The following is a 15,376-nucleotide window of genomic DNA, read 5'->3' as shown; positions in this document are numbered from 1 at the left end:
CCTTCCTTCTTGCAATCACGTGAGTTCGCAGGGTGAGTGAGCTCACAGCAGTTATGGCAACGCTGCCCTGCACGGTATTCTCTAAGGAGGCGGTAACCTTATGGCTGCACCCAGCCTTTGTTCCGAAAGTTTCTTCGGAGTTCCATCTTAACGAACCTATAGTTTTACCCTTGTTTTACCCGAAGCCTCATAGCCCCAACAAGGAGGCACGCCTGCACCTCCTGGACGTGAGGAGGGCATTGGCCTTCTACATAGACAGAACTAAGTCCTTCCGGAAAACGGACAGACTCTTAGTCTCTCTCACTCCCAGATCAAAAGGAGAGGGTCTCTCTTCACAGAGAATCTCGAAGCACATTGTGTCCTGCATAAAGATGTGCTACGAACTTCGAAAGACTCCTTTACTGGCCCTGCCTAGGGCTCATTCCACCCGGGCGGTGGCGGCATCAACAGCCTTTTTCAAGGGCATCGCACTAAAAGACATCTGCAGAGCGGCGACCTGGTCATCCTATGACACCTTCGCCAAGCATTATGCCCTACACCGGGTATTCCAAGAGGATACCCGCCTCTCGACAGCAGTCCTTTCGGGGGCAAGCTGCACATAGCCCTATTACCCACCTCCTTCTTGGGTTACTGCTGGGTAGTCGCCTATCGTGGAGCACCCACAGGGACACTCGAGGAAGAAAGAGAAGTTACTCACCGTAGTAATGATGGTTCTTCGAGATGTGTCCCCGTGGGTGCTCCACCACCCGCCCATCCTCCCCGCTTCGGATCTCTGTTTGGTGTTTTTCAGGAGCATCCGAGGCGGTTGGTCAAGGAACTGGCGGGGACCGGATCGCGCACGTGGCCAGAAGCGTGCAGGGGAGCGGCGCACGCCGGTGCATGCGCGGTCCAGCAGAAACTGCTGGAAAGATCCGATCTGCAGCGCCGGGGCGAGCCCGACACACCTATCGTGGCGCACCCACGGGGACACGTCTCGAAGAACCATCGTTACTACGGTGAGTAACTTCTCTTTTCCCTCAGTGTTCTTTTCTCAAGACTAAATGTGTCCCATTTTTATCCTTTCTTCATAGGAGAGCTTTTCGAAACCTTGTGTAATTTTTATTGCTCTACTTTGGAGTATGGAGTCTATCCAGTTTGCTCCCATCTGTCTTTCAGTTTGGAGCCCGAACTGGACCCAATATTCCAGCAGAGGTGTCACCAGTATCAAGTACCCAGGACAGTTACCTCCTGTCTCTTTCATACAGTGCATCTCTTAATAAACCCTGGAATATTGTGTTGCAACTATATCACAGTGTTGTTTGATATTTAATTTGTGATCCACTATAATAACCGTATCCTTTCCAGCAGTACTACCATGCAGCCAGTTTACCCCATTTTGTTCTTGAGAATTTATTTTTCTGCATAACAGCAGTACTTAGCATTTGTTGTTATTGAATTTCATGTTGTTGATTTCAGCCCAGTTCTCCAAATAAGTTAATTTGGAATTCTAATTCTGTTCTCCAAAGTGCTTACAATCCCTCCCAGCTCTAGATGTCACCCACGTGTGTTGTGTAAGCATATTCTCCACCACTTAATCCATATTGTGTTGTCACAAGCTGATAACATGACTACTGAAATTGCTTATTATTTGTACTGTCACGATACCTAGAAGCCCTAGTTATGGACTATCATCCCATTGTGCTAGGTTATGTAGGAACATAGAACAACAGGTGGTCAGGGCCAACTGAATGTATTAACATACAATCTTTTTAAAAAAAAAAAAAGTTGTTAAACTTGTGCAAAATGTGAGTCATTAACTAGTTCAACACACAGGTTCAGAATGCTCTCTGAGGCTCAGTCCAGTAGTTAACACAAGAATAAAAAAGTACAAGGAGAAAAAATATTAGTTGGGAATGTGCCTGTAGGTTTGCTGAACAGGGAGGGCCATATCAGAAGCTTCTGGAAGCATTGTGAGGACCTAAAAAGGGATGGCTAAGTACTAAGAAGAGAGTGCTGAAGTTGATTGTAGCATCTTAAGTTCTGTGTTACAGAGCAGGTGTCTGTGTTCATCAGGAGTTGTGGCAATGAGGATAATTTCCCAGGGCAGACAGTGGCAAGTGAAATAAATTGTTAGAAGTAGACCTGCCAGAGCTAGTTTTCTCAATCTGGTTGATCCCACGCATCTTATTCCTCCAGATGTATGGGGATTACTTCAAAGATTAAATTGCTACCAGCCAATAGTAATCGCCCAGGCTCCACAAAGGTGAATGAAGGACTAGGGCTAGGACGTAAATGCAGAAGTAGGACAGCATGATCCTGGAGTACTTCAGGGGACTAGAACTGCTTGAACATTGATATTTTTTGTAAAATGAGGTCCATGAAAGGACCTAATGATAGGTAGTGCTAAGGTGGAGGAAGCTTCAGTAAAGTCACTATGACAGAAACTTGGAAGCCAGTTCAGGGTAAAAAAAGGCAGATAAAATATCTTACAGATGAGGATTCCCAAGCCTCTGGGACAATGGGACATAAGATTACTCCATGGTATACCCATTCTTCTGGCCTCACTTATGTATAGCTGCCCCTTCTTGACTGCATGTTTTCTCCCTTTCTCTAGGTAACTGTACACATCAGTGGTACCTGCTATGCTGCCAGCTGTCTCTATGGCAACACACAGGCTATAGTGAATGCAGTACAATGGAGAGGGAGGGACAATGTCTAGTCAGCAGAGGTGTGGAAGAGTGGAGAAAACCAAAGGTGGGAGGAAGGAGGATGAGAACAAAGAAACTGGATAAAAAGCAGCAGCAACAAAAATAGAAAATAAAAGCAGAAAAAATGCCTGAAGTCAGATGTCAGAAGAGAAGATAGAAGGACAGGTGAGAGAAAAATGGACAGAAATTAGGTGAGAAAAGACAAAACACATCAGGGCATGGTTCAGCATTGCATGAAGCACAGATGCTAGCATAGATTCATTGTATGGGAGGTGGAATTGGGGATTTGAGTCCGAAGTTGAGAGCTGTTGCTGCTGATGGTGGTGGAGGAAGGATTTTTTTTATTGCGGGTGAGGAAAACTAGAGGTAGAGAGAATTTTTGAGCCAGAGAAGGGTGGTGATTAGCAGCCCAAAGAATCAGGATAAGCACCTTATAAAACAGGTGTCTGTCCTACTGTATATGCTAAAAAGGGTATTCTGATATCACTCTATTGGCTTGTCTACACAGGAGGATTTAATGTGCACTACAGCATGTGATTTCTGATGTGCACTGATGTGTTACTTATGAATTCATCAGTGTACATCCTACTGGTTCACATTAAACATTCCTTAGTGAACTTAACATAGTAATATTACAAACAGCACTATATTAAAGTATGCTAGGAGTGCACTTATAGCATCTGTCAACCAGTTAGTGTGGTTTAGAAGTCACTGTCTGGAAAGTGCATTATTCCACTATGCAGACAAACCCAAAGTGGGTAGCTCTTGCAGAAGTCACCAACATATTGGAGAAGCACAGAGAAGATGGGGTAATTTTTGGAACAAAATAGCAAAATGAGGAATACAACATTTTGAGTTACTAATGCTCAAAATATAAATTTGAGAATCTTAAATTCTTTAGACTATTTGTGTGGTTGTGTATATATTTGTAATCTTGCGAGTGGAAAAGGTTCATAGGTGTTCTGTTATGAAGAACCATGGAGGAGAGGTAGAGGAGGCAGGTGAATTTGCTTGGAATGGAGAAAAGACTAGAGACTTGGGTCCAAATTTTGTGCTGTCTGAACTCATGCAAATCATGAGGTTGCACTTTTTTTTCTGCACATAATGTGGCCCTTTGTGCTTACACTAAAATAATTATTCTATAAATGTGGCCTTGCTATAGAAAATCAGGAGAACCAGAAGAGTAAGGCTAAGCCTAATTACGCCCTGCTGGACTGGAATTCTGTTTCTGAAAAAAGAGATGACTACAGAAAAGCTTAGAAGAACATTTGAACAGCTAACACTTACTATGTCACATAATTTAATTTAAATACTTAGGATTCTATCCTCACCTATTGAAGTCCATGGCTGAACTTCCATTAACTTCCACAGGACCAGAATGTCACCAGTAGTTTTTAAATGTTTGTCCAAAATGTTGTGCAGTATGTTCATTCCAAAGAGGTATTAAAGCTGCAGCTCATGTATCATACTTTAGTATTTTACGTTAGGCTTCAGTCTCCTGCATTCTTTCCTGGACGGATGTGGATGTTGATGGTCATCTAGCCAGACTTCAAATTGATACGTGAAACTAAAAAGTATGTTCTCTTAAGGCCACATATCTGTAACAACCTAAGCTCTAGGACTGAGAGTGATGGCCTTGTGCCTCAGAACCGGTCATGAAAAATTGAGCTAAGTGAGTACAATTTCATCTAAATCTCAAGCGATTTAGCAGTAAGAAGTCTTTTTCACAGCTTTTACAGGATCCATGATGTATTGCAACTGTCTCTTGCATTTATAAATTTTAAATGCTTTCTGTGTCTGTCTTCTACTTCAGCTAATGCATCCCTTCACTTGGTCAGCTACATGCCCAGTCAGATAATTTGCCTCTTACACAGTTCATCAGTGAAATAAATTCCATCCCAATAGGGCTTTGTAAAAATAATAGCACCCTGCCCTATCCTGAACAATTGTGTACACTGCTTAAGGGTCTTTTCCTCTTCTTCACCCCCTGCCTCCATTTTGAGACAGTACTTTGTTACAGCACACCTTTCTGATCTAATTTTTCCAGGATCAGGATTTTTATCCCCCAAAACAATTAGCTGTTTTCTGCTCTCTAGAAAGGGGAAATGAAAGAGAAGGATGAGTACAAAGGAGTAATGCATACTGCTGCTTCTTTAACTTCTTTGAAATCAAAAAAGCAGTCCAATAGCACTTTAAAGACTAACAAAATAATTTATTAGGTGATGAGCTTTTGTGGGACAGACCCACTTTTCCAGATCATAGCCACACCAGAACAGACTCAATATTTAAGACACAGAGAACCAAAAATAGTAATCAAGGTTGACAAATCAGAAGAGTTATTATCAAGGTGAGCAAATCAGAGATCAGAGGGGCAGAAGGAGGCGGGGAAATCAAGAATTAGATAAAGCAAAGTATGTAAAAGAGCCCCTATAATGAACTAGAAAATTGTCATCCTGGTTCAAACCACGTGTTAATGTGTTGAATTTGAATATAAAAGAGTTCAGCAGCCTCTCTTTCCAAACAGCTGTGAAAATTCCTTTTCAGTAAAACACAGACTTTCAGGTCATTAACAGAATGGCCCACTCCATTAAAGTGCTGGCTGACAGGTTTGTGAATCAGGAGTGTTTTTATGTCTGTTTTATGCCCATTAATTCTTTGTCTAAGAAAGTTTGAAGTCTGTCCCATATACAAAGCATGTAAGCATTGTTGGCATATGGTGGCATATATGATGTTAGTTGAGGAACATGAGAATGTGCCTGTGATTCTGTGAATAACCTGGTTAAGTCCAGTGATGGTATCTCCAGAATAGATGTGTGGACAAAGTTGGCAACAGGCCTAGTTGCAAGGAAAAGTTCCAGGATTGGTATTCCTGTGGTATAGACTGTGGTTGTTGGTGAGGATCCTCTTAAGGTTGGGAGGTTGTCTGTAGGAGAGAACAGGCCTGTGACCTAGGGCCTTCTGGAGTGTGGCATCCTGATCAAGGATAGGTTGTAGGTCTTTAATAATGCGTTGCAGTGGTTTGGGTTGGGGGCTGTAGGTAATGACCAGTGGTGTTCTGTTATTGGCTTTTTTGGGGCCTATCTTGGAATAGGTGGTCTCTGGGTATTCATCTGGCCCTGTCAATTTGTTCTTTTATTTCTCCTGGTGGGTAATTCAGGTTAATGAATATTTGGTAGAGATCCTGTAGTTTTCAGTTGCTGTCAGTAGGATGAGAGCAAATGCTATTGTACCTAAGGACTTGACTGTAAACAATGGATCTAGTTGTGTGTGCAGGATGGAAGCTAGAAGCATGTAGGTAAGTATAGCGATCAGTGGGTTTCCTGTAGAGTGTGGTGCTGATCAGGCCATCCTTGGTTTGTACTGTGTCCAGGAAATATATCTCTTGCATGGAGTAATAGAGGCATAAGTTGATGGTGGGATGCAGATTGTTAAAGTCTCTGTGGAATTCTTCTAGAGTCTCTATACCATGGGTCCAAATCATAAAGATGTCATCAATGTATCGTTAAGTAAAGGAGGGGTAATATGGGATGGGAGCTGAGGAATCGTTGTTCCAGGTCAGTCATAAATATATTAGCATATTGTGGGGCCATGCGGGTTCCCATAGCAGTTCCACTAATCTGGAGGTATAAATTGTTCCCAAATCAGAAATAATTGGGGGTGAGAACAAAGTTACAGAGGTCAGACACCAGATTGGCTGTGGTGACATCAGGGATGGTACTCCTGATTGCTTGTAATCCATCTTCCTGTGAAATATTAGCTTACAGAGCCTCTACATCCATGGTGGCAAGGATGGTGTTGTCAGGAACTTTTCCAATGTTTTGTAATTTCCTCAGGAAGTCAGTGGTATCTCGGAGATAGCTGGGAGTGTTGGTTGCATAGGGTTTGAGGAGGGAGTTTAAATATTTTTGAAGTTATATCAGGAATGAATGTATACCTCTCCCATTCCCCACCCTCCCACCCAACAGCTGCTTTACTCTATATTTTTGCCATTTATGCAATTTTTGTAACCCAAGACCACTATGGCTTTGGTCACTTTTCTGGCAATCTCTTTGTAGATATAATAGTTATTTTAAAGGGATCAGAAAGTAGAAATAGCAAATACAGAATACAAGCATTTGCAGGTTACATAATTAAGTAAGAAGAGAATGTTGCCTCTTAGACTGGCAGAAATAGCAGCCTTTGTCTCTATAAAATTCCTAAATGACTGCGTGATAACTAATGTGATAACAATAGTTTTAAAAGGCTCTATAAGGGATCTTGGTAATTACAGACTGGTAAGTCTAATAACTGTACTAAAGGATAAAATTCTGAGACAAGTAGGTGAACATAATTTGTTGGGGGAAAGTCGACATGATTTCTGCAAAGGGAAATCATGCCTGATTAATCTACCAGAGTACATTGACAGGAGTCCATGAGCATGTGGACAAGTGGGATCGGTCCTCTTGTGGATTGAGAACTAGTTAAAAGAAAGGAAACAAAGGGTAGGAATAAATGGTAAGTTTTCAGGATGGAGAGTGATCACTGTTGGTGTCACCAGCCACCTCTGATATAAGCAGGCTGATGCGGCTAAAATCATCATGCTTAAAACCTATTTTTGAGGCATTCTTTATACATCAGAAAGATTGGGAAAGAGCACAATTTATTCTTCCCGTAATAGGCTGGGTCTACACGAGCCCCTTCCTTTTGAAAGGGGCATGTTAATGAGTGGGTTCTAAAGATGCTAATGAGGCACTGCAGTGAATATGCATTACCTCATTAGCATAATGGCGGCCACAGCGATTCAAAAGTGTGGCTATCTGGTGTTAGGAAGAAGGGCTTTTGAAAACGGGGTAGGGGGTGTTCTTTCGGAAGGTCCCGTCTCCACAGGTGGTGTGCAATTTGAAAAGCTGCACTTTCGAATCACCATGGCCATCATTATGCTAATGAAGCACTGCATATTCATTGCAGTGCCTCATTAGCATCTTTTGAACCCGCTCATTAACATGCCGCTTTTGAAAGGCAGGGGCTCATGTAGACACAGGGATAGTGTCACCATTGCAATTCTATGTCCTGTGTCATCACTGAAGTTTGCATAAAAGCTCACCAAAATCATCCTGCAAGAAGGGGTAGAGCCAGTGTTCAGTCTTTCTAATGCAGAAATAGACAACAATTTTGGAGTGAGGAGAAGAATGGCAGATTCTCAGGCCATAAAGATTCATTGTGATCATCCTGTCTTGGTTTAAAGATTGCCACCCGTGATGGAGAATCACCTCAGTCCTTGGAAGTAACCATTACAACAGTTTGTCAAGGGTCATGGTGGGTTCTCCATTACTGTCAATGGCTCTTAAAAATCAAGATTGGATTTTTTTTAAACTGTGTCTGTACAAGTTATTTTGTAGAAATTCAGTGGCCTACGTTACACAAAAGCTCAGACTATATGGGAGACAGGCCCCATTGTAGCCGTTAGCCCAGTAGCGGTGGCATTCATGTGGGAAGTAGAGAAACTGTTTTCAAAGCCCCACTCTGCCTGATTTGAAGTAGGGACTTGAACCTTGGTCTCCCACAGTCCAGTTGAGTGCCACAACATTGGATAGTTATGGGCAGTCCTTCCCAGTCTAATCTGATGAAGCAGTTCCACTTTGTGTAAATTATTAATTTGGCCAGAAAGAGAACAAAACAAGAGGTTGGCTCTAGCCCAGCGGTTTTAACAAACTGGGCTATTTGGGTACCTTTGCTAGCCAGCATGCCACAAAAAGCCCGTTTTTGTCTTGCATATGGATTAGACCAGTCGGCATATGCTATAGGATAAATCACATGCCAGAAGATAGGCAGTTTTGTGCATGTCAACCAGCAAAATTTGGGTGCTTCGGGGGCTTTCTGCTAGAAAACTTAGCTGTTTACAGTGATAGATGGCAGCTGATTATCTAGCATGCCCGGCTGGGGCTGGTGGGGCCAGCGTCCACAGGGCTAGCTGTCCCAGCTTGAATAACTGTCCCATTTTATTATCCAGCAATCTTTGCTCCCCAGGGTTAATGGGTAATAAAGCTTGCACTGTATTTTGTGAAGATCACTGGTGCCTAAATAGCATTATGGTGATAGCCTGTGATTTTCAGTTCCCCATCTGTAAACTGTGGATAATATAGTACTTCCCTACCCCATAGACACTCATACACCATAGTAATATGGGCCATAAATACTTTATGAAAATGTCCATCAAAAGTTTCTCTAGCTCAGAAATTCTTCTGCAAGTGGATGTGTCATTTTCAGGATCATCATGGAAAACATTCGTTCCAGGGGAGGTAGTATCTAGAAAATGTTTTTATGAGCACAACTCCCAATCCGCTAAAGCGCAAATATGACATTAGCCTTTATAATGTATATTAGGCACATAATGAGGAGCATAACACAATAACAGAAGAACCTGCCTGAAATAATGATTTCACGTTTAAACTTGCTACAGTTTTCTATTACCTTGATTTTAATATTTCTGATATCAATTTATGGTGATAAAATCTGGAATATAACACCAGGTTTGTGCGTAACAGAGATATATTTGTAGCTAAAATGAGTGATATGCCCAGTAATAGGCATATAATGACAATCCCATCATTAACAATTTTTCCTCTGTAATTCAGGAACTTTGATCAAATAGATACAGAAGTTGACATGTTAGACACTGTGCCCTGATTAAATCATCTTTTGAGCCTTTATCTTCAGTCTGCTTGTACTCTTTGGCATGTAAAGTGATGCAATTTAAGTCATTCTTTGTTCAGCTTGTAGTAAGTTTGCATCTCTGCTGTTTCCCTATTCTTTAGTTCTTTGCTGGACAGGATTGTTTTGGCATTATTTTGAAAAGTTTTCTATAAGTTAACTAAACTGCTAATATAAACAGAATTTCTTTCCTTTGTGTCTTTAAAACGTAACATCAAGTTAGTTATGTTAATTGGATGAAAGCAGAGCACTAAGGAACTGGAAAGAGATAGGTCAATCATCGCAGCCATAGTGTTTACAAACCTGTTAAGAACTTGCCTAGAAAACAGCACTGAAATGGACTTTTTATAAGAAATATAACAACATAATTTCAAACTTCATTATACTCTGAATTTGAGAATCATTGCCAAATAACTTATTCTGCTGTGTCTTAGGCCATTTCTACACTATCACTTATGTCTCTCAGGGATGTGAAAAAACTCTCCCCTGAGGGACATAAATTTCTCCAGTGTAAGTGGTAGTGTATGCAGCACTTCATTGGTGGGAGCGCTTCTCCCACCAACATAGCCTCCACTACTCATAGTGGTGGTTTTATCGTAACTCTCTTCTGTCAGCATAGAGCAATTCAATATTACAGCACCACAACTGCATTGGTACAACTTTGAGTTTGCTAGAATAGGCGTGACCATAGAAACTTGATGTAAAATCACCTACATTTTAAAAGAAACTGCTCTGACTACAATGATTATTTTGTTGCAAAAAGAGAGAGGCGTTAGCTTTCACCAAACACTACTAATTATTCTTTAGCTGTTTCTGGTTTTAGAAGTTTTTGGTAGTGCTTTAGTTCCCCGTCTGTAAGGATTTTATTTAACATATGTATAAATGTATGTTTGTCCCTCTGGGTGAGATGCGTATGGGAATTGGAGAGAAAGGAATACGATCAGTGCCTTTTCTCTCGTCTCATGCAAGTCTGTCCTAACTTTCTTCTAATCCATGGTTTCCCAAACTGGGGGGCATGTAAAGAAATTCTGGGGGAGGGTGAGGTGACCCAGCCTGCCCCCCCATGCCACCCACCACAAGAAAGAGCCAGCCCTTGCTTCCAGCTCTCAGCCCCTTCATTTTACATGGGCAACCCAGCACAGCCACTATAGAAAGCAGGCAGCTGGCGAAGGCTCATGTGGAGCTAGCTGCCTCCTGCAGAAGTGAGTGAGTGTGGCTTGGCAAGGGAGGATGGGGTTAGATGGGAGGCTCGCAGTGCCTGACTTTCAGGGTGGGGAGGGGCTCAGGCAGGCAGGCTCAGGCAGGCAGCTTGGGAGGTTGGCCCCAGGAGTGAGGGGGCTTGGGCAGCTGGGCCCAGCAGCGCAGGCTTGGGCAGGCGGGTAGGGCAGGTGGTGGGTGGCTCAGACAGCTGGCCTGTGTAGCATGGGGGCTCAGGCGGCTGGCCCAGCAGCTTGGGGCTCAGACGGGTGTCTGGTCCCAGGAATGCAGGGGCTCGGGTGAGCAGCAAAGGCAGCTGGCCTTTGGCTCGGACAGCAGGCAGGTCGGCGGCTGTCCGTGCAAGCGTGGGGGCTTGGACGGGTGGCTGGCCTGTGGCTCACAGGTGGTTTGGGTAGCTGGTGGGTGGGCTGCGGGCCCCCAGCAGCGCAGGGGCTTGGGCCACTCAGGCGGGTGGCCCCAACAGCGTGGGGTTGGATGAGCAAGCACCTGGCAGGGGCTTGGGGAGCTGGCCAGCTTGGGCTGCAGCAGGTATCCACAAGGTGGGGCCTGTGCTGTTAGCCTGGATGATCCATAGTCAGTCTTCTAGGATTTCCCAATTTATAAAGAAAATGCAGCATCATCTTCCACATTAAATTCATTTGTTTCTGCTGTTAAATTACATTTTTATTAAATTTTTGGTCCAAAAAACTATTTATGCTTATTTTAAAATTTTAAATAACATTTTTATATCAAGATTTTGTGTTTATTTTAAATTACAAATTGAGTTATTTGTTAAAAGGGGGGTTGAGTGATAGTAAAGAAGAGGTGGGGGAGCCTGAGGGTTTCTCAACAATCAAAAGGGGGGCGTGATGCCGAAAAGTTTGGGAACCACTGTTCTAATCTCTTTTCCAAGCAAAAGGGGGGAGGTGTTTGAATTAATGTGTGGATTTTTCTGATTCAGGTATTTGGCAATTATTTTTCACCATAAATTATCATTCCTTCTTAAATGACTTTTTTCTTGATATAGTCTGTATTTTTGTTTCCTTTAATGCTATTTCCTACAGCATTCTTAATTACTAGTTGGAAGGCAGTTATCAAAACTGTGGTGAAGCACTGTATGTCTGTAGTGTGAAAGACTTTCTTCAGAAATAATGTCCCATTTGAGAAGGAACATGGTGGATATAGAATATTCTCTAAACAAAACCATGTATTCTACATTTTTCTGTCTATTCAATGTGGATTGTGTAACCTTGAGGTGCTGACATAATGTGGGAACTAGCACAAAGGAATTGACAGATACCATTTGTTGTTTATATATACAGAAAGCATATGCTATGCTAAAGTTTGCTACAGCTTTCTGAGTACAAAGTATCTACAGACTAAAGGCAAAATCCAGCACAACAAAGAATAAAAACAAAGTGGGTAGTGTTTAAAAAGACAATTTCTCTTTGTATGAGATCCTATTGTGCTGATTTGGTGTCCTTTGGACTAATAAAACACAGTGCTGTCAGCAAACACAGAGTCTGCCCTATTCTAAAAAGCCCAGCAAGCTGAATGTTATAAGGAATGCTGTTAATATAAAAAGGATTTTTGTTTTTTATACTGGTCCACAAGTATAGCAACGTTTCAAAGGCTGGGTCTACACGAGCCCCTTCCTTTCGGAAGGGGCATGTTAAAGAGCGGGTTCAAAAGATGTTAATGAGGTGCTGCCATGAATATGGTGTTAGGAAGAAGGGGATTTCGAAAACTGGGGAGTCATTTTGGAAGGTCCCGTCTGCACGGGCAGTGTGCGATTCGAAAAGCCACACTTTCAAATCGCCGCGTCTGTCATTATGCTAATGAGGCACTGCATATTGATGGGAGCGCCTCATTAGCATCTTCTGAACCTGCTCATTAACATGCCCCTTCCGAAAGGATGGGGCTTGTGTAGACGCAGGGAAAGCGTTTGGACGCTTGATTTTTTTTTTAGTGGTTTGTGTATCTACCCGCAACACACAGGCTGTACATGTATTTGTCTCTCTGGATCAGTTTTTATTTTTTAAATCTTTACTTTTATTTTCTTCTGTCCCTTTTGCAGTATATTGTGGAGTGTCATGGGATTACGCTTCTTCCCCAATTTTTTGGCATGTACCGGCTTACCGTTGATGGAGTTGAGATATATATGATTGTAACAAGAAATGTGTTCAGCCATCGTTTGTCTGTTTATAGAAAATATGATTTAAAGGTAAGAAGTAACTTTGGATATAAATAATAGTTGAATCCACTAAAGTAAATGTTAATCATTTAATTGAGAGTTTCAAATATTGGTTGTTGCGGAGCACAATCAAATCTATTAAATGAATATTGTTCAGCAGTTATGTAGGTTACTTTTAAAATAAAGAAACTCTGTGGTTAGCTAAACTGCAAAACAGTTTTGTACAAGTTACAGCATTTAAGCTATATCATGCATGATTTAAGGGAAGTGGTTTAGCAGAGTATGGTTGTTAAATGTAACTAATTGTTAATGGCTGAAACAAAAAACCACTGTAAAAATGTAATAATCTAGTTCTTTTTTCTATACTCCTTTGATCTATTTTGTGAGAATCACTACTTATTTTGAATACGGCTTTTGGTAACCTCTTAAGAGAAGTAATTGACTAGCAACATTCTCAGTTTCAAACAGAAATGTTTATCACTTATATAGTTCGTTTGATATTTAAAGGAAATTAAGGTAGAAGAGTTGGACTGAATGCTACAATACATAACTTTGTGTGCTTAGTCCCTCTACCAGACATATTTCACCTGTTTTTTTTAAAATGATTGCCTATTATTTCTAATTTTAATTCATGCAGTATTTAATATATAATACTTAAAATGAGTTCCCCACTTGCATTTGTCAACCTCCTAAGTGATTTTGTTTTAATTCCCTTCCCAAAGTCTCCCTTTTTATTTCTAAACATGCTTTATAGTAAATGTTATTTCCACACATTTGACGGCATTAGTATATCTACAACTCATTCAGAGATAAAGCAGCAGAAATGTAGCACTTCAAAGACTAACAAAATGATTTATTCTGTGATGAGCTTTCGTCAGACAGACCCACTTCTTCAGATCAATCAGGTCTGTCCCACGAAAGCTCATCACCAAATAAATCATTTTGTTAGTCTTTAAAGTGCTACATTTTTGCTGCTTTGTTTTGTTGGAGTACAAATTAACACGGCTATCTCTCTATTGTCGTTCAAAGATAGTTGCATAGCATTGTGTATTTCTGACGGAAGTGTTGCCCTTCCACACCCACCTTTTGCAGACTGTGTCAGGGTGGGGCCAGGAGAGGAAAAGACAGGAGTAAGAACATCAGGGATGGAGCTGATAATCAAAGTGAGAGCAGCTGAGGAGTACGCTGCCCTAAATCAATTACAGCCAGCTGACCCCACTCAGGGCTACCTTTATAAGCTCTTCTCCATGCAGGGCAAGAGAAGGGTGGTTAAGGAGAGTTTGGAAGGCGAGTGAGGAGAGGGAAGGAGACTTGGAGGAACACTAGAGACCACAAAAGAGAAGAGCCTCAGCAACCCTGGGGGCTGGACTGCCCCAGTCCGGTGGGGGGGCCTGAAGCTTAACCAGAGACTGTGAGGAACTGGTCAGCCAGAGGAGCCAAGCAAACAAGGGAACTTGCTGCTGCGGCTACCACTAGTGGAAGGAAGGACCAGGGGAAACCGTCTGGGGAAGTGGCCCAGGGAGAGGAGCTGCAGGGCAAGGGCAAAGGGAGTCAGCCCTCACTGGTAGCAGCCATTCAGGGTCCCTGAGCCAGAACCTGGAACAAGTGGGTGGAGACCAGGTTCCCCCCAGACCACCCCCTGCCCCAAGCAAGAGTAGCGGGGTTCATATGGTGGGGCCAGTGGACTGAAAGGAGGACCCAGGGCCCAGGAGTGAGACTGAGCCTGACACAAGACCAGTAGAAAAGCTATCACTTGGATGTTTCATCCTAGCTGATTTCTCAGAACTGACTGGCAATTGGTCAAAAACTGTTCACTTAGTGTCTAGCATTGTGGCCACTTTGGGAGAGAGTAAAAAATTAGAGAAAATTAGAAGGGGAGAATGGGAATACTTCTTAATTGTGCATTGGATGCTTTTTCTCAAATGGACACACATATTCATGCTGCCCTGTAGCCCACTTAAAGTTAACCAACTGACAAATGCCATCTCTTGATCAGTAGGGATTCAGGAGTTTGTACTTAATTAAAAGCACCTCCGAAGTTATTTTAAAGGCTGAGTCAATAATCTGTTTTCTGAATAAGAGATGGGTGATTTATAAAAGATTAAGGGGAAGGTTCTTTTTAGGTAAGTATACAAAAGTCCAGATGTTGAACCAGCGATCTTTTATCTGTTCAAAATATGTTTTTATCATAAGTTTTCCAATACTTCGTGACTTGATGGTATTTGAAATATCCACAGAAATATTTTTCTCACTTTATGTTCTTGTCTTCATCAAAACTTGGAAATACAGCAGCATATCATGTTTGAGGCCGTTACTTTTTTCGTTTGAGCTGGTTTGCTAATCTATAACTATCGCCTTCCTTGTCAAACCAGTTTTTGGAATGTCCCTGTCTCACAACTCAGTGAGTTTACATCCAATTGTAGACAAAATTATCTGTTATGGATAAGGTTTAGGGTTGTTATGCAGTCAATGTGCTGTAATCAACCTGTTTCCAAGATGGGGAATTTGGTTTGTTTGTGTGCTGCTTGGTTATGTATGTATCTTCTTTGATTTATATCATTTTATGTGCATGTAGGGTTTCCTAGAATGCTCTGACAGGGAACCTCCT

The 15,376-nt window shown here is 42.0% G+C and overlaps 1 protein-coding gene across 3 annotated transcripts in view; it reads left to right on the top strand.

Annotated features, from left to right (window-relative positions):
• The window catches only part of PIP4K2A (phosphatidylinositol-5-phosphate 4-kinase type 2 alpha), a 196,129-nt gene that overhangs the window by 141,905 nt on the left and 38,848 nt on the right, over positions 1-15,376 (top strand). For all 3 annotated transcript variants that reach the window (XR_012644067.1, XM_074984868.1, XM_074984867.1), the window contains exon 5: positions 12,652-12,798. Coding sequence is in view for 2 of the 3 variants with exons in the window: in XM_074984868.1 (XP_074840969.1) it covers positions 12,652-12,798 (147 nt within the window). In the remaining variant the exon portion in view is untranslated. The remainder of the gene's footprint in view (positions 1-12,651; positions 12,799-15,376) is intronic.

This window comes from Carettochelys insculpta, chromosome 2 (genome assembly GCF_033958435.1).
Source record: "Carettochelys insculpta isolate YL-2023 chromosome 2, ASM3395843v1, whole genome shotgun sequence".
NCBI lineage: Eukaryota > Metazoa > Chordata > Testudines > Carettochelyidae > Carettochelys > Carettochelys insculpta.
The sequence above is the reverse complement of the archived record's forward strand: the minus strand, read 5'-3'. Positions and strand labels throughout refer to the sequence as shown.